The sequence below is a fragment of the Pinus tabuliformis genome, chromosome 6 (assembly GCF_031772625.1).
Source record: "Pinus tabuliformis cultivar Carrire ecotype Pingquan chromosome 6, CPIR1, whole genome shotgun sequence".
NCBI classification, from domain to species: Eukaryota; Viridiplantae; Streptophyta; class Pinopsida; order Pinales; family Pinaceae; genus Pinus; species Pinus tabuliformis.
The window spans coordinates 1,568,210,166-1,568,230,630 of record NC_142292.1 but is presented as its reverse complement, the minus strand read 5'-3'; the positions used below and the strand labels follow the sequence as shown (position 1 = coordinate 1,568,230,630).

At 37.0% G+C, this 20,465-nt stretch overlaps 1 protein-coding gene across 1 annotated transcript; it reads left to right on the top strand.

The window, feature by feature from the left end:
* The first annotated feature begins 17,606 nt into the window (after positions 1–17,606).
* Positions 17,607–20,130, top strand: LOC149264759 (uncharacterized). Its single transcript, XM_089400706.1, has 3 exons — positions 17,607–18,082; positions 18,174–18,820; positions 18,995–20,130. Exons 1-3 carry the CDS (start codon positions 17,607–17,609, stop codon positions 20,128–20,130), a joined length of 2,259 nt encoding a protein of 752 aa, XP_089256832.1.
* Positions 20,131–20,465: the final 335 nt, after the last annotated feature.

Below are 20,465 nucleotides of genomic sequence, written 5' to 3'. Positions count from 1 at the left end.
AAACCAGTTTCCTTTGGAAACCTTATGACCCCAATCACTTCATAACTTTAAGAAGGGTCAAGTATAGGTTGTCTGGTTATGATCATGTAAGGATTCCTCATATAGAAAAGTATGCAAATCAAGTGAAATGGAGGAGGGGAACCTTAGAGGAGCCTCTCACACAAGAAGAGTTAAATCAGAGAGCTCTAAGAAATCTGAAAAAGATGGCTGACCTAGAACTTTGTCCACAGGTGTTCAATCTTCCAAGCAGTCAAGAGGGAGCAGCTGCCTCTTCCTCCACAGCAGATCAGCAAAAAGCCAAAGCTACTGGGCAAATCTCTACCAAAGGCAAGGAAAAGGAAATGGAACCAGAACAGCCACCTCATGAGGAGGTGCAGCAGCAACAGCAGCAAGTACAACAGCAAGAACAGGGGCAGCAAGAGAAAGAGCAGCCCTTACAGCAAGAGAAAGAGCAGCCATTACAGCAAGAGAAAGAGCAGCCATTACAGCAAGAAAAGGCATCTGAAGCCCCAATTTCCACTGAGCAGCAGGCTCAGGACACAGTGCCTCCTAGGCCAGAAATGACAGTGGAGGCCTCAGTCCTCCAAACCCCACAAAAAGAAGACATAAGCAGAAAGAGGGACAGAGAGACTCCCCTAACCACATCAATAAGTCATGGGGAGAAAAGGCATAGAATGAATCCCCTCTCTGAGGAAGAAATGCCTATTGGGCAATCTTTGGGCATGGGCCCACCAAGCATGGAGGCCTCTGCAAGTTCCTTCCAGCAGGGACAAGACAGAACAGTGGGAGGAGAAGTCAGCTCCTCAAGCCACCAAAGAGAAGGTGAACTGGGCATCAAACAACAGTTCATTGACATAAAGAGGAGAAGTGAGCCAATAAAAATACAACTATATAATCATTTGTTGAAGATGGCTCCTACTAACCAGCAAAGACTCATGTCCGCATATGATGTCAATGAGGGCAAGATGATCATGAGTCACTTCATGCCAACTACATTGCAACCACAGTCTCCTTCAGACTACTTGAGGACCAATCTTGAGGTCCTTGCCAAGGACATCCACCCAATGGACAAAATCGAATTGCATAAGCAAACGGGTGAGATGGTGTATGCATCCTTGGCAGACAAGACATTGGATAATTATAGGCTAGTAAATAGCCTAAATAATACAGCTGCTCAACTGGAGTTGGAGAGAGCATCCTCTCAAGCAAAGGACAATAGGATCAGGTCCTTAGAAGATATAATCATAGAGATTGGGCATGACCCCAAGGACATCAAGGGCATACAAGAAATATTGAAATTAAGGGATGCAGACATGGCAGCTTTGAGGAGAAAGATCAAAATCCCAGCAACAATTCACCCTCAAACAGATGAAGTTGCCCAGCAAAGACATGATCAAGATGCTGCAGCTTTGCTGGTGTCTTTATACAAACAGCTCATCCAAACACAAGAGAAGCTGGGAGAATCAGAGGCTGCACAGGTAGCATTGCAGGCAGCTTTAGAGCAAAGGGAAGGAGGTCAAACATCTCAGCCTCCTCCAGAAATAATTAATCTTGAGGAGCCTCCTCAAACTACTGCCCCTCCCATACAGCAAACAGAACAGGCAGCACCTTCTACCTCAGCACCAGCACCAACAACAGAGCAGGCCCCAAGCCTGGACATGCAAAAGCTCAAGAATGAAATCCAAGCCCTGGAAGCCCAAATGGTAGAATTAAAAGAGGCCAGGGAAAATTTGGTCAAGTTGAACGAAAGATATGACAGATCCAAGCAGACTGTAGCAGAAAAGGGCAGGGAAATAAAGGCCCTTAAGGATAAGATAAAAGAGCTGGAGAAGGAGCTCACACTTGATAAAGTGACAGCTGAGCTCAAAACAGTCTTATGGGCAAATATTGGCCAGTACATAACTGACCAATGGCAATATATTGAGACAATTCATGAGCAGTTGGAGCTCATTGCAAAAGCACATAAGGAAATTCAGAGATCAAGGGCCGCTCTAGGCAATATGCCTGAAGTTGCCAACAGGATGATCAATGTGCTTAATAATAGAACAAGTGCTCAGTTGGCAACTATGGGAATCTCTAACAGGACTGAGACTATTTTGTTAATAAAGAGGGTCCTAACACTGAGAAATCTAGTGCAGACACTAGAGAGAAGGACCCAGGATATGCAGACCGAGGTCAATAGATTCATGGACAAATTTGTGGCATTGCAAAACAGTGGTCTCCCTGGCTTACTGAACAGTGCAGGAAGGCTACTTACACATGAGCAGTATGCCAAAAGGGTAAACACCTTTGCCACAAGTCAGATCACTGAAAGGCCCAGCACCTCAGAGGAAACAGGGCCAGCTACAGGACAAAGTCTCTACAACAGGGTAGAGAACTTATTTTTTATCATGGATGAAATCAAACATCTGTTTGAAGTGCCTCCCAATTTCTACAAGTACACAGAGGCAGATGAAACATTAGAGGCAATTCTGAGACACCAATTGCCCACACAGGAATACTGGACCAAAATGATACAGCTGATATTGTAAGCCAGAGCCTGTGAATCAAGTTTTGTTTTTTCAAATTCATAAGTGATCATGCACAGTAAACTCAATAAAATCAGCATGCAAGAAAAGGTAAAGGGCTGAGCCAACTCAGCAGAACTATTCGGCCAGCAAAGCAAGATGGACAGCTACAGGTGACAGGGCCGAGAAGTTACAGCACGGCAGCCGTAAAGGCACATTTTCCAGCATTAAAGCAGAACGTTCCAACCGACTCAGTGGCCTCCAAAGGCCAAAATATCTTCTGACAGGCATAAAGATGCATTTACTTTGTATTCAATGATGTAATAACTTCCTTATCTAATATCTTGAAAGTTGGTAAACGCATTCATTTCTGAGATGACTCAACGCTCAGATATTTTGTATAACCAATTGTATATATTTCCCCCTCGCATAAGCTTGCGGGGGTGGTGGTTTTGATTGCTCTTCAAGAGTTTCTTATGCTGTAACTTTCCAGATTATTAATACAAAGGCTGATGGAATTTCCAAAGCTCTGTGTTTTCTGAGTCTTTGTGGAGTGTTGCTGAATGTTACAGGATTCCTGCGTACTCTCATGGCACAATAAGTCTTCTATAAACTTTCATTATGTGTTTTGTTATCTTTTCATGGCTCAATCATGCTACTATATTCTATAGTTGATAGCATAGAAAAAGAATAGTCTCAGGACTTGTTCATAGAACACCCTGAACTCAATCTATGCTGTTATGAATGTTTTCTTCAGTTATAGACATAAGGTGTAATTCTTAATTGCTGCACTTTCAAACTATAGCTTTCACAGTGATTGTTGTTTCAGGAATTCAAGTTTGCTCCTGTACAACATATCCCTTCCTCACATCCCAGATTAGTGGAAAATTCTTAATTGCTTTTCACTGGTTGAACACACCTCATAATCACAATTTCAAAACTGTTCCTTGAGATATCTAAATGGCCCTGCAGTATCAGCAAATCTACACAAGATTCCAGACAACCCTTAGCTACAGACTCCATTGCCCAATGGACTAATACTCTTTGAAAACTTACACCTTTGATGCAGAAGACATCCCTCAACCAAAATATAAAACAAACCCTGAACATCACAGCTAGCCTAAAACACTATCAGAACATAGATAAATCATACAGAGAGAGCCCTCTCTGATTACAGTTTGGCTAGAAGCTGTAATCCAAAGATTGGTTAGTGGTTACCCCGGCCGTATTCCCTTGGGAGTCAAAGGGAACAACCTGGGTGTTAACATAATTGGCGACTCAACTGGGGAAAAGCGTCTGTCTCTAGACAGTGGTTCTAAAAATTTGAGCAGTCCCTTGAAACAGTTCTAAAAATATCCTAAAATATCAAAAAAGAAGTTTAGAAGCTGGCTCCTAAAAGGGAAACTAGACATACTAGGTCAAACCCTGACCCCAATCCACCAGCTATTTTTGAAAATCCTAATACCATCTCGAAGATCATTAGGAAGCAGCAGGAACAGGAAACTCTTGCGGTTTCAAGTCCTAAGATAACTCATCCAAACCCTGTTCCAACTCCTATCAAAGTTCTATTTAGGTCTACCCCTGTTTCCCCTAGTTCACCATCTACATCTCAAAGCCCTCCTTTCACACCTTCATCCACTGCACATATTCCCTTGACCAACACTCTAGTTTCCACCTTTCCCACTACCCCTGTTATACCAGTCATTCATGCTATCCCAGTTATCCCTGTCAACCCTATAAATCCTGCAAATATGGCCAATAGGTATGCACCCTTGCAGTTACCTGCTAATGCTGCAGCTCTACCCCAAGACTACCAATCTAAGATCTCATATTTTGACTCCACTGGCCCCTTCACAGCTATTCAGCATGCCAAAAGGATGCAAGATCATTTTGAGACCTATGAAATAGATGATAACAGTGTGAGAATGAGGATGTTTGTTCAAAGTCTGACTGGGGATGTAAGAACTTGGTTTAGATCCCTGAATGCAAATTCCATTACTACTCCTGATGAGCTTTATCAAGCCTTTACTAACAGATGGGAGAAGAAGAAAGATCCCTTGCACATACTTGGTGAGTATGATACTATCAAACGAGGTCCTCAAGAGACCGTTCTGGAGTATTGTGCAAGATTCAACAATGTATATAACGCAATCCCACAAAATTTAAGACCTCCTCCTGATTTGGCCTTGTACAAATTTCCTGATGGTTTTGACCCTGATATGGCCTATCAGCTGAAGGAGAGAGCTCCTGAAACCCTTGCAGATGCCCAAAAGGTTGCTGTCACAGTGGAAGCTAACCTGATTGCCAAAAGAAACAGAGCAAGGTTGGAAAAGAGAACCACCTTCAAAGAAGAACCCTCAGCCTTTGATCAAAAACTGGATGCAATACTCACTGGTATGAAGAGATTGGGTGATAGAGTGGAATCAGTTGAGAGAAAGTCATCATGGGAAGCACCACAAAACAACCCTCCTAGGAATCCGAATTTTAGGAGAACTCAAAATCCAAACGTTGGCAAGGCCAGTTCTGACCCAAACATAAGACCCCCTTTCCAAGAGAATTATGCTGAGACTTCCACATCAAGTGAACCCAATGAAGATCCCCACATTAATTTAATGGGTTTGGATGGTGAAAGTCAAGTCTTTTTAACACAAGAAGATCATGAGGATGATGAAATCAAGCTGTTCCAAACCAAATCAGGTGAGTCATTTGACTTTAAACAAGGCTATGACACAGCTGTTTATGAAGTCCATAAACAATACAAGTTAAGGAGTAGAACTGTAAATGTAACACAGCCTGAAAAGATAAAGGATAAAGAGCAGCCCAAAAGAGCCATAGTCACAGAGCCAAATGACACAACGGAATCACTAGCAAAGGAAGTAACCATTGAAGAAGTCACTGAACCATTTTCTTCAAAACAGCAGCCCATGGCTACATCATCCTTGCACCCTAACCCAAGTGTCGCTCCTCAAGAGATGAGCAAAAAGGACAAGCCTCAAGATCAAGATAAGAATCAAGAAGAAGAGTTAGTGAACAAGGAAAGAACTGTCATCCACAACCAAAGGACCCAATCTGAAAAACCCTTTGACCTAGAAACTGAAATTGGTAAATTGAAGGTAGCTATTCCTCTTTCAGAACTAGCCAAGCATGACATTTATAAACAACAAATCAAGAAGTCCCTTCAACTTACTAACAACAAAGATGATGTCAATGTGTTGGATGATACCCCAGAATTGCTGTTCGGTCCAGAAGTTGATGGAAAAACAGCAGCCACAGGGATTTTACCTTTTTATGTCAGTTTACATGTTCATGATAAGATATTACACAATGCAATGTTTGACTCAGGTGCCTCTCACAACCTCATGCCAAAAGCAGTCATGGAAAGATTGAATCTAGATATTACAAGACCATATAAGGACCTATTCTCCTTTGACTCCAGCCAGGTCAAGTGCTTGGGCTTGATAAAAGATCTCTGTGTATCACTTGTCCAATACCCCAATAAGACAATCCTGATGGATGTTGTAGTTGCTGATATCCCACCCAAGTATGGAATGCTGTTGTCAAGATCATGGGGAGCTAAACTCCAAGGTTCCCTGCAGTTAGAAATGTCATATGCCACCATCTCTGTTTTTGGGCAACCAAAGAGACTATACAGAGAAACACTAATGAAATACATGGTCAGCAGTGAAGAAAAGCCCCAAAATTTTCCCATATATGCTGTCCATTCAGACATAGACTCATACATTCTCTTCAATGATAATACAGGTCTTATAAATAATGATGTTGAAACCAAGACACTCAAACAAGAGCAAAACACTAATGAATACACTGCTACCCCAGAAACAATGGTTAAGCAACCATTAAACACAGCTGCTACTCTAGAACTCAAGCTGATTCAATCAAGTGATGAGACTGTCCCAGAAGAGAAACCAGAACTTCAACTTACAATTCCAGCTCATGAACAGATCATTAAGTCTCCCCTAGAACAAGATATTCTGTGGTTCCTTGAATTTGATGGGTCAGTAAACAAATTAGGGGCAGGAGCTGGAGTTTGGATACATAATAAACAAAACAATCATGCAGAAGGGCGAGCCTATAGACTAAATTTCAGATGCACTAACAATATGGCGGAATATGAAGCTCTTTTACTAGGCCTCAAACTAGTAAAATCCTTACAAGCCACAAAGGTTTCAATCATGGGAGATTCAGATTTAATCATCCAACAAGTAAAGGGAAATTTTGTCACTAATGACAAAAGACTGAGGTCTTATAGGTCTGCTGCTGCTGAAATACTAAACTCCTTCACTGAATTCCAAATCACCAAAATTGCTAGGACCCACAATCTTCATGCTCATAGCTTGGCCACATTTGCAAGTACCTGCAAACTGCCTTTTGAACCTGATAATTCCTTTACAGCAGAAATAAAACACAGGCCCTCTATTCCAAACAATGTTAAAGATTGGCAAGTATTTGAGGATGATTCACAAATAAACAATTTTTTAACTTTGCAACAAGAATTTGCAGGGTTAAATATTGACACTGAGAGAACAAGTCAATCACAAATACAGAGTAAAAAGAATAACCACCCAATATCACCCAAAACAGCAAAACAAATGCTAAAACCAACCATTTTCCACAAGGGGAACATACAACAAATTCAACAAATCAGTTGTGAAGAAATAGCTGTTACAGAGGCTGAAATCATAGAGCTGAAAGACAATTTTCTCCCAACAGGCCTAACTCCATTGGAGGACATCTTTGACTCAAATGATATCCCTAGAAAACCAAAAATGCAGCCCCTAAATGTTGCCTTTGAGGAATGCAACATTGGAACCATTGAGAAACCCAAGATAATAAAATTGTCTGCATCTTTACCTCCTGATCAAAAACCCAAATACATTGACCTTTTCAAAGAGTTTCAGGATGTCTTTGCATGGGGTTATGAGGACTTAAAATCCTATGACACCTCTGTTATCCAGCATACTATCCCTCTCAAGCCAAATCAAAAGCCATTTAAGCAAAAATTGAGAAGAATAAACCCTGTGCTTCTCCCTGCAATTGAGAAAGAGGTGCAAAAAATGTTTAAAGCCGGTATCATAGCACCAATCAGGTTTTCTGAGTGGATCTCAAATTTGGTGCCCACAAGGAAGAAAACTGGTGAAATAAGACTTTGTGTTGATCTTAGAAATCTAAACCAAGTGTCCCTCAAGGACAACTATCCTTTACCTAAGATGGATCACATTCTCCAAAGAGTGGTAGGAGCATCAAGGATTTCATTGCTAGATGGATTCTCAGGCTTTAATCAGATCCTAGTACACCCTGATGACCAAGACAAAACTGCATTTACAACCCCATGGGGAACTTTCAAATATGTGAAAATGCCTTTTGGATTGAAAAATGCAGGGGCTACATTTCAAAGAGCAATGGATATTGCTTTTGCCAAGGAGATTCATGACTTTCTTGTCATTTATTTAGATGACCTCACACCTTTCTCCAAATCTGACCAAGAACATTTGAAACATCTAAGGCAGATTTTCATAACTTGTAGGAAGTATGGAATTTCCTTAAATCCCAAGAAATCCCTGTTTGGTTTGGAGGAAGGTAAACTGTTGGGCCACATCATTTCTAAAGATGGAATTAGGATTGATCCAGACAGAATCCAGGCCATCTTACAAATGCCTCACCCAAGAAACATCAAAGAATTGCAAGCCTTTTTGGGCAAGATCAACTTCTTAAGAAGGTTTATCCCAAACTTAGCTGAATTGATCAGATTATTGAATAACATGCTAAAGAAGGATTCAAAAGTAAAATGGACAGTAGAAGCAAATCAAGCTTTTGAAGGTATCAAACTAGCCCTTACCCAAACCCCAGTTTTAACAAATCCTCAATTTGACAGGGAATTTATCATTTTCTCTTTTGCCTCCCAGCATACCATTGCTGTTGTTTTATTACAAAAAGATGACCAAGGGAATGAGAAACCCATTGCTTTCTTTAGCAGAGCTCTTAGAGATGCACCTATGAAATATCAAATCATGGAGAAATAGGCTGATGCTTTGGTCAAGGCCATTAAAGACTTTAGGATTTACATCCTTTATTCCCATGTTATTGCTTATGTGCCAAGTCCCATTGTTAAAGACATACTCACTCAAGAAAATTTAGAGGGCAGAAGAGGAAAATGGATTGCCAACATCTTGGAATTTGATATTGAGATAAAACCAACAAAACTAATAAAAGGGCAAGGTTTGGCCAAACTAATGACAGAAGCAAACTTCCAAGCCTTAGACATAAACCAGCTGGACAATGAACCGGAGCTGGCGACTCCAAAGATCAATGTAGCCTTTGAACAATCCCCTTGGTACTCTGATATATGTTATGTGTTACAAAACCTGTGTGCTCCACCAGGATTGTCCAGAACTAAGTGTAGGTTCCTAAAAATGAAAGCTTCAAGATTTTGTGTCATGGAAGGCAATTTATTTTGGAAAAACCATGAGGGTATACTGTTAAACTGCTTGATTGAGAATGAGACTAACAATGTTACCAAAGAATTTCATGCAGGTGACTGTGGTGGACACTTGTATTGGAAGTCCACTGTGGATAAAATACTAAGGGCTGGTTACTATTGGCCCACTGTTTTCTCTGATGTCAAGAAATTCACCACCTCATGTCATAAATGTCAAGTGTTTGAGGGAAAGAGAGAGTTACTGCCACTTCCTTTGAGGCCTATTGCAACAGAGAGAGCCCTCTCTGATTACAGTTTGGCTAGAAGCTGTAATCAAAAGATTGGTTAGTGGTTACCCCGGCCGTATTCCCTTGGGAGTCAAAGGGAACAACCTGGGTGTTAATAACCCTCATGGGATATAATATGACCAAAATATTCCACTTCTTGTACCCCGAAGAAACATTTGGAGAGTGTTTCATATAATTGTTTATCTTGCAATAGTTTGAGCACCCTGTCAACATGTTGAACATGGTCTTTCTAAGACTTGTTATAGATTAGTATATCATCAAAAAATAGTAACACAAATTTTCTACCAAAGGGTTTGAAAGTGGAATTAGTCAAACCTTGAAATGTGGAAGGTGCATTAGTAAGGAAAAAAGGCATCACCAAAAAATCATAATGGCCTTCATGAGTTCTAAATGTTGTTTTCAAAATGTATTCTATCTTCATTTTTATTTCATGATATCCGGAACCAAGATCCATCTTGGTGAAGTAAACTACTCCTTGTAGTTCATCCAGGAATTCATCAATGACAAGAATGGGAAGATTACCTTTGATAGTGATCTTGTTGAGCTCTCTATGATCCAGAAACATACACCATGATCCATCCTTCTTGTGCACCAATACTATTGGAGAAGAAAAATAACTTTAGCTAGGTTGAATTATACCTACCTCTAGCATTTCTACAACCATATGTTCAATTTCACTCTTTTGAGCATAGGGATATCTGTAAGGTCTATAATTTGGAGGAACATTTATTGGAATCAAATTAACAGCATGATCATGATCAATGATCGTGAATAGATGGGAGACCTTTGGGGGTCTCAAATACCTTGCAATGATTGTCAAGGAATCTTTGGAGATCTAGAGAAATAGATAACTTAGGTGTTTGGACATCTAGTGACAATAATTGTGCAATTACCCCTCATTGTTCCCTTTTGAAAAAAAATCATGCCATTAGAGCTTGGTATCTTCCAAGTTTTTCCTGTGATACCCATTAATTCAATTTCATTTCCTTCCAAGAACAATTTCAAGAAAAGTTCTTGAAAATTAAAAATTATCGTCCCCAAAGCTTGTAACCATTGGACTCCTAATACAACATCCGCACCACCCATTTGAATGACAAGAATTGGACTATTAAATACATATTCATACAGGGTTAAATTGATATTATGGCACTTCCCTGAGCAATTTATAGTTCCTCCATTTGCAACCATCACTTGACACTCTAGTGCTAGATATAGAAAGAAATTCAACTCCTTGGCCATCTTACAATGAATAAAAATATGAGTACTACTTGAATCAACCAATGCTATTTCCTTTTTATTCTTGATATATCCTTTTATCTTGAGAGTTTGAGGAGTGGTAATTCTCACCAATGCATTACAAGATATGGTCGGATTCATTTCTTCTTTTTCATCCCTAAGGTTGAATTTTGGTGTATATCTTCTTCTTTCAATGTTTCTTGTTATTTTTCATCCTCCTCTTCACAATATATGTGAAATAATTTCTTCTCAACACACTCATTACCTTTAGCGTATTTGTTATCAGAAACTGTAACACAACCTTTTTTCTTTTCTTTTTTCCTCCATTTATTGTGGTGTTAACCTTGTAGGTTGTGGGAAGCTATGAGAAATAATACTTCCATGTTTATAGTTGTGAGTGGTAGACCTCCTTGATTCCGTAATTTTTCTTTCAACTTTTATCGCCACCTTGAATGCATTCTCCAATTACTTAGGTTCCCAAACACGAACCTATTTTGGATGTTATCCTTTAAATTACCTAAGAAGACATCAATCAGATGCCCCTACGGAATAGCAGTTACCTAGATATTCAATCTTTGGAAGTCCTCAATGTTCTCCCCAACTGAACTCTTTTGGTTGAGAGTTATCATTCAAGCTAATGGAATAAGAGCAACATCACCGAGCCTATAATGTTGCAGCATCTCTAAGAAATAAGTTGTGAAAGGATATGAGCGAGCTCGAGACCCCCAAGACTCCCCTACTGAGGTAGTGAAGTTTAAATCTCATGTTAAGAGGAGAGAGGGGTTTGATAGTAGTCCACTAGATTGGACTTGATCCCAAAAGTCTCTCCTTTCACAATAGGGACATAAAAATTTACTAACTTGATCAAAAGAGGGAAACCTCTTATAAACTCTTCTAGGATGATACCAATTGATGAGAAGAAGGCTTGAAACAATGAAAATTTCAGGTTCCATATGGAGAGAAATCCTCTTGACAGGCCAAGAAATTCCACTTTTTAGGAAAAACAACCCGAGCACAAGTACCAAATGGCTTCTCCAGCCTTCAGCCCTAGAACGATTATCTCTTGAAGCGAGATAATATGGGTTTGTATTTATGCACCCGTCATTTGAGGGAAATGATTTTGGAGGATCCCCCCACCCCCCTAATAATTAAGAGACAATATAATCATTTTGAAAGAGCTATGGAGGGCTTCTATTCTCTAAGCGCCCTCGTAAAAATATATTTGTTTGTCCTTTGTGTTAACAATAAATAGAATATTTCAATGTCCATATTAAATAACATAATTTTATATGAACTAAAAATAAAGTAATAATTTAAAGAGAGAAAAAGAAAATATTTCTTATTTTATTAATAGGTTCCTTCTAATTCAAGATATGAGGAGATTTGTAATTCCTTCAATATTTTATATGGAATTGATATGTAAGGTTCTCAAAATAATATATATATATATATATATATATATATATATATATATATATATATAACGAGTGAAAATAAAAATATTGTTATAGTTTAAACATTTTATTATTGTGTTGCTCAAAACCATTATAAATCTATCTTAACTCTGAATCTACCAAGAGCTAAGATAAATCAAATCTCTTGAGGTGAAAATCTTTCTTCAGGATTTCACTCAATAATATGTTTGCATACTAAGAGTTTTGATCCCTCTTGGTGCTTAGTAAATCCAGAGTTAAAATAGATCTATGTTGATTATAATATACCTTAGCTAAGATAGATATAATAAAACTTAAAATATTATAAATTTAGAGAGTTTTCACCTCAAGAGATTTGATATCTCTTGACCCTTGGTAGATTCAGAGTTAAGATGGCTCTAGGATGGTATTATATATATATATATATATATATATATATATATATATATATATATATATATATATGTATGTATATATATGTATATATATATATATATATATATATATATATATATACATATATATACATACATACATACATACATATATATATATATATATGTATATATATATATATATATATACATACATACATACATACATACATACATACATACATACATACATACATACATACATACATATATATATATATATATATATATATATATATACATACATATATATATACACCATTGGAAAAAACCATGTGTTTTCTAGAGTTGAAAAGCCATCAATGATAAATTGACAATTTTATCTCAATTTTATTTTTTTATTTATTTTTTAATGTAATTTGACCAAGCCGAAATATTTACAAGACATGACAGGCATTACAACATCTCTTACATACTGGGATGCAGAGAGCCTCTCAATGCAATAAAATACAATCTCTCATCAAAAATATGAAAATCCTAAAAATGTCACATACTAAATTCGAAATGTATACCATTTTTTTGTAACCCAGAGGAACCTAGCAGCCCACCTGAAACGTAACTACCAGTAAACCTATGGGGGGCTATGATATGTCCTCCTCCCCCTAGCTCGGGTCGCAACATGGGGGATTTGAAACGGGGTGTTTCGAGTTTCAATGATATCACATTTCTCGGATTAACCAATTGAGCTCCCCCCCCCCGCAATGGGACCGAAATACATACCATTAAACTTGAAACCATTTCTCTTTTATTTTTTTTCAAATCCTTTCATGCATGATGCAAGATCATCAACCCACCCTAAATCAAATTTGACTTTTCAGACATTCCAAAAGGCAGAGGTGGGAAAGAGAAAAAAAAAATCCTCATATTCGATTAAGTTTGTTAATTATTTGTTTTAATTTATGTGGATTGTAAGTGATTTTAGGGATCAGAGAGATCAAATCTCTTGAGGTGTAAACTCTCTAAATTTATCTCCAAGTAATGGTTGGTTTTGGATGATAATGAATTCAAGTGGAAGTGTGATGATGAGTACAACTATAATTATGGATGAAAGAGAGATTTTTCACTCATGTTCCTTATTTATTGTTGAATCCAAGTATTCACATAAATTTGATTGGCCTTGATTTTGTGTTTGTTCTTAGTTTCTTACTAATTGGCTCCATAGTTTGGTCGACATGTGGGTCATGTATCATGTTATCTATCTATTGGTTGTCTCGATCCATTTTTATTGGCGTGGGTTGGAACTATGCAAGTGTGTTCCTATATAATGGGTCTAGGAATTCTTGTGGCCCTATACACCTAGTGGTTGATGGTTTAATGAGACAATCTTTTTCTCAGGGGCATGCTCTTAATCAATTTGGAAGAGGAAAGGCACATGAGTGTACAATTTAGGACCCATGTATAAGGGACTTCTTGAACCATCAACAACAATCAAGTGCAGAAGGGACGAGACCAATGGATTATATTTGGGTAGAAGACATAAATTAAGCACATTTCTTGTTTCCTTGTTCATGTATAAGGTAACTCGATACATATATTTGGCATGGCTTCCATTCTAAATTGTGGAGTTTAGCTAGTTTAATTATGAATTTTTGCCCCTTTCTAGTTGTATTGGGTGTCTTGGGGTTTATAGACATTGTGCTCTATGCATGTTACTCCTCTATGTGTGTTATCCCCTATTTTCTCTTATGTTTTGGCAGTCTAGCATGTGCAAGGAGATGTAGACCACTGGACTTATGACTAGCCCGCACTTCATTTAGCAATATGGTTCCCTCCTTGGGGGAGGGACTTTGTGGGTATTGGGGTTTTCTCACCTGTGTTTTGGGAGTTTCCAATTCTCTCACCTTTTTTAGGACTATGGTTCATGTAATTCTAGTGAAATCTTGGGTATTCTATATTTGTTGAGAAGAGTCTTGTTTTGGTCGACATGGGAGACTTTCTCCACATAGTTTGTCAATGACCATTCCAACCCATAGCTTACATGCACTGTAAAGAAATACATTATGCCACATCAGCATAACAGAGTTCGATAAGGGGTTGGCAAGAGAGGTCAGTCAAGTAGCTACCACCTAGAGGATCAAGCCTAGGGAAAGGAAGTGGCTCCTCATCCGATCCACCCACCTAGCTCCTAGGAGCATGCTCCTAGTTTGGAAAATAATGATTGAAAATATTGAAAACTTAGAATGCTTTTGCAACAACTTACTAAAGACAAACATGAGGATGACAACATGAATATTTCCTTCATGAATGACCTTCAGAGTAACCAATGGCATATGAAGGATACATTGGCTAGTCTGCAAAGGAGAGAATGACACATGCAAGAATATCTAGATCATTTGGAATGTTGTTTGGCCAATATGGAAAAGCATGTAGATTGTGAATTCCAGCCTTTGCCACCCCCTGGTGCACTACCAAAGAATCATGCTCTGTTTACTTCCTTATATTCATAATGGATCTTTGTTGTATATTGATTTTAATAGTTTTATAGTTTAGTGCTCCTTTCCATTTCTAGATTGTCAACTATTTTGGTAATGTGTAATCATTTTTGATAGCTACCTATTGACCAACAAATCTAATAAAAATAAGACCCATAATATTTTACATAAATAAAAAAGTTTCAATTACCAAAAAAAAACCCAAAAACTAACCTCTAATTAAAAAGCATATATTCTCAATCATTAATCACAATGCGGAATCGAGAATAAACAAACCTTTTGAACTTAAAAAACAATTTAGGTGTTACCAAGTGAAAACAAACTATTGCAACTTGACTGGTATGGTTAGGTATTGAAGTATCCAAAAATTAACCAATTTCACAATAATTTAAAATGGTTATAAATTATTTAAATTTAAACACAAATTTAAAATGGTTATAAATTATTTAAATTTAAACACAAATCATTTTAAATAGATGAAATGATAAATATAAGTATATAGGTTTTTGAATTCATTTTTATATTAAAAATATTAATATTTACATTAAAAATATATATACATTTTTTTTTAAATATTTAACTTTGAAAAAAATAATTCATTTAGTTCAAACTTCAGATAAAACTTATACATTTCTCAAGTTCAAAATTTAAATTTTATTTTTTAAATATACAACTTTTATCATAAATTTATAGAAACATTGAAAAAAATGATTCATTTAATTTAAACTTCACATAAAACTTATTCATTTCCAAGTTCAAAATTCAAATTTTAAGCTAGAGGGTATGGATTAATTTACATCTTTAATTCAAAGTGTATTGATTAGTCCATTGCACTGCATAGTATATGTAGCTAAATGGATGTGAATTAGGCAAATGGATGGTTTCAACAAATATGTTTATAGTTTTATTTAGTTATAGTATTGAATATGTTTATAGCTTTATTTAGTTATAAGATTGAAATTTGATAAGCATAGCATAGATTCATTTTTTATTGACTAAGTGTTAAAAGGATTAAATCATTTAGCATAATGCAAATCATTTTTTGAATTTAAAATTTGAGGAAAAGTTTGTACTTCTTCTCAAGATAATGCGAATTATTTTTTAAATGCAAAATTTAATGGAAAATTTTAGGGGCTAATATTCTCAAGTGGGCTAATTTTCCATGCTTTTTTTTAGGGAGAAAAATAAATAAATAAATAAAAATAAAAATCTCCAATTTCCTTTTTTCTGAAAATTATTTAGCCCAAATTTTATAGCATAAAATTACTTTACCTTAAAAATCCCCTGTATATTATAGAAGCTATATAAAATCATTAGAAATTTGAATATTTTTGCAAAAATATTGTTATAGATTTTATAGTTTCCATAGTAGGGACTAGTAAGATTAGAAAAGGTTTCTAAACTTTAAGATAAATTTTCATCCTTAAAATTTTCCTTGAGATAGATATGTGTTGATTTTGAGCAACACACTAATAAAGTGCTCTCTCTCTTTGACATTCAAATATTTTATTTGTGATTCACATTCTCCACATTAAAATGTTAAGACATGCCCCCTTTATTCAGAAGTAGAAAACATATATCCTTTTTAGTTATCAATATTTTCATAATATTACATACCTCACATACATGTTGTGGTAGGTTGAATTAAATAATTGAAAAAAAAAACCTATTAATGGAATGATATCTCTATATATAATATTAAAATCTTTTACAAAATATGTATTAAAATATTTGATTTATAATTCACATTAAACTTTTTTCCTTTAATTAATATATTTTTTAAATATTATACACCAATTCCATATAAAAAATTAAATAAATTATATATCTTGATATTTAAGAAAAAAATTAATTTAAATTAGTCTAGTTTTCTCTATATAAAATTATGTCATTTAACACCAAAAATAAAATATTTTATTTAGGACTAAAATTAAAATAATTTTTATTATTAATATATTTTTGTTTTAAATATTACATGTTTATTAAAAAATAAAATGTATAAGGCATAGGAAATGGAAATACTATTATTTTTGCATCAACTCTATGTTAAGTAGTGAAAAAATTACATGTTTCCCTTATAAGTAAAGTAATATTTTATTTATTTTCAATTATTTTATCTTTTTATATACATTTGATGTAAAATTAAAGTGGAAATTGAAGTATTTTATTTATGGTGACAATTGATTTTTGTTGTTATTATGATCATATGGTGTGTTTATTTTAAAAGAGGATTTTCAAAATTTTAATTTTATTATCAATAAAAAATATTTAATTTGCATAGAATATTCTTGAATATTCATAGTAATATACACAGATTTATCACCAAAATAGTTATGCTCCTTCGTAATTAATTAAAAAAATGTCATGACAACAAATATCATATGAAATGAGTTGGAGGGGTTTGGAGCTGAGGATGCGCGCTGCTAGGGTTTGCAGACGGCGCAGCAGACGGGGCTGACAGGCGACCAACGCGGGAGAGAGGTCGAAGAAAGCTGAAGAGGACAGATCGGGGAGACGAATCTCGCAATACCCGCATCTCAGGCAACTAGTTTTCAACAGCGAAGTTAGGGTAAATAATTAGAGGCAAGAGCTGAGGGGTAAATGGAAAATCCAAAGGGGAGGGGAGAGATCCCCTCCTTCAAAAATGTGGTAGCAGGGGAGACCAGTGCAAGCGGAATGCAGCATAACCAGAAGGAAAGCTATGCCCCAGTGATGGGTAACCTATGGCAGAAAAGGATGGGGGGAAAATGCCTACCTAGGGCACAAAAACAACCAAGATATGTCATTCCCTGCAACAAACTTGAGGAATATAACTGCTACATGAAGGACCATGCCCTGATATGCAAATTCATAGGCTACTGGCCATCTGAGAAAGAGTTATACAGATGGATTGATCAAAGGTGGAGACCAAAAGGCCATATAGATCTGAAATTGGGAGCAAAAGGGTTTTTCACAGCTATCTTCACAAATCTGGAGGACAAAGATAGGATCTTCGAAGAAGGACCGTACTTCATGAACAATGCAGGCCTGTTCATGAAATACTGGGAAGAAAGATACAACCCAGAAAAGGAAAAAATGCTGGACGCCCCAATCTGGGTTAGATTGTTCGGGCTCCCAGACGAATTCTGGGACCCTGAAATTTTAGAAGGAATCGGGAACTCAATCGGGGGTTTTGTTAAAATTGCAGAAGCTACAAAACGAGGCAAATATACTTCATATGCAAGGATCTGTGTCTACATGAATTTGGCAGAACCCCTCCCAGAAAGTATCGAGCTGGAATATCATGATGAAGTTTGGCAACAGCCAATAGACTATGAACATATCCCGTTTAGGTGCCGCAAATGCCATGAATATGGCCATCTATATCGGCAATGCCCGCTGAATAAGGAGGAGGAATAAAAAAAAAAGTCAAGAGGAATATCAAAAAAATTCAGAAAAACTGGAGGAAACAGACAGGGGTTTTCAACAGGTCACGAGGAGAAGGAAACAGAGTAAGGAGGGACCAAAATCTCAATCACAAGAAAAGCCCAGCCACACAATAAGTCAAAACAAGTTTCAAGTGCTTCAGAGCGAAAACGAGGACTATGAAGTAAATCTGGAGGACGACGAAGACCCTGGAAACACACCAATGGAAATTGTAAGTGAAGATAAAGGAAAAGATGCAAACTTAAGGAAAACTATTGAGGAACGGACGGAAGGAAAGGCAGAAAATACAGCAATGCAATCCCAGATGGACGTGGAAAACCAAGTAGAAAGTGAGGTGGAAGAGGAGAGAATCATGAAACAGCTAATTCAGGAATGGAAATATCTAGATAGTAGATTCATACCTGAAAAGCAGAAACAACTGTATAAGGAAGCATTTCAGAAGTACAAGGAAAAAAAAGGGGAGAACATGGACAAGCAGGTAATGACAGGAAATGAACAGGGGAATGGACAGGCGGGAATGGACGGCTCTGGCAAAAATAGTAGGAAAAGAGGTCGGAAAACGATGAGTGAAACTATCCAGACTGTGGGAGAAACGTTGATAAACTCAGGTAAAGTGATACCTCTGTCAGAGGTATTCTTCCCCTCCTACCAAAAGTTTTAAATGATTGTTATCAGTTGGAATATTAGGGGCTTGAACAGTAAGGGTAAACAGAGATATATGAAAGATAAATTGAAAAGAGAGAAGCCTAGCATTATGATTTTACAGGAGACAAAAATTACAGTTCAACAGCTTGAAGGAATAATTGACAAAAATAAACTGCAATACGAAGTTATGGGGCAAGATGCTATTGGCTCTGCGGGAGGTATTGCAATTTTGTGGAATCCAAATGATATCATTTTAGATAGCTGGACCAGCATGAGTAGAGTCCTTACTGGCCTGGGTAGGATAGTAGGAACAAAGGAACAGGTTGTTATCTCAGGGGTTTATGGCCCCCCTTCCCCAGGGGAAAAAGAAAATTTTATAAATAGTATGAAAATCATCCGCAGAATATATCCAGAAGCTGCTTGGATCATAGGAGGCGATTTTAATTTAATCAGATCCTTAGAAGAAAAAAAAGGTGGGATAAGGAAGGAGGACCACTTCATGGATAGGTTCAATGAAATGATAGAGGATTTAAGATTAGTAGACATCCAGACTATTAATGGGATATGCACCTGGAACAACAGGAGGGGGGGCAAGAACCAAATTGCATCAAGACTTGATCGCTTCCTAGTATCAGAAGCTATCATGAATAAGGATGTTTTCGTCGAAGCAAAGATCATACCATCTCTGGGTTCTGATCATTGGCCGATTAGACTAGAGGTGGATATTAAAAGGAATCGTGGAAAAAGACCTTTCCGATTTGAAGCCTTCTGGTTAAGGGACCCAGGATTCATAAAGAAAGTTGAAGAATGGTGGATGCAGAGTTCAGTGCAAGGCAAAGGAAGAATGCATACGTTCCAGTTGAAACTGAAAGAGCTGAAAGGGAGAATTAAGAAATGGAACAAGGAAGAATTTGGCAACATTATGGAAGACAAACAAAAACTAGAGGGGGAAATGGAATCACTTCAACAAAAGATGATAATGGAAGGCAGAACAGAGGAAAGCATCAGAGAAGAAGGGGTAATACTTGGAAAACTAGAAGAAAGACGAAAGCAGGAAGAAGTCCTCTGGCGGCAAAAATCAAGAATAAAGTGGTTAAGGGAGGGGGAAAGAAACACTAAATTCTTTCATCAGGCTATGATCAAACATAGACAGAGAAACAGGATTCTATCCATCAAAGATAAGAATGGGAATAGAGTGGTTGAGCAAGCTGAGATTGAACAAGTCCTGATAGATCACCATAAAGGAATTCTAACAGAACCTCCAGTAGATTGAATGAGAGCAATTCAGGAAATATGGTCGGCCATTCCTCGTTTAGTCACAGAAGACCAAAATAAGGCGTTGATGAGAGCTGTTACCTTAGAAGAGATAGAAGAAACTGTGAAAGCAATGAAGAAAGGTACTGCTCCAGGCCCGGATGGCTTCACAGTTGATTTCTACCAGGCGGGATGGCACTTTCTGGGAAAAGAGATTCTTGATCTAATAGAAGAATCTAGGATGAACCAAAAGGTATGGCCTGCCATTAACTCTACTTTCTATGCTTTAATTCCTAAGGGTGATAATTTAGAAGATGCCAATGGTTTTAGACCCATAGCTCTGTGTAATGTTAT

Excerpts from the sequence above, each read along its gene's own strand:
- LOC149264759 (XM_089400706.1), top strand. The coding sequence starts at position 17,607 with ATGAAGGACCATGCCCTGATATGCAAATTCATAGGCTACTGGCCATCT. Across the intron at positions 18,083-18,173 it reads GAATATCATGATGAAGTTTG|GAGGAGGAATAAAAAAAAAA; the intron begins GCAACAGCCAAT and ends CCGCTGAATAAG. Across the intron at positions 18,821-18,994 it reads AGAAACGTTGATAAACTCAG|TTCAACAGCTTGAAGGAATA; the intron begins GTAAAGTGATAC and ends CAAAAATTACAG.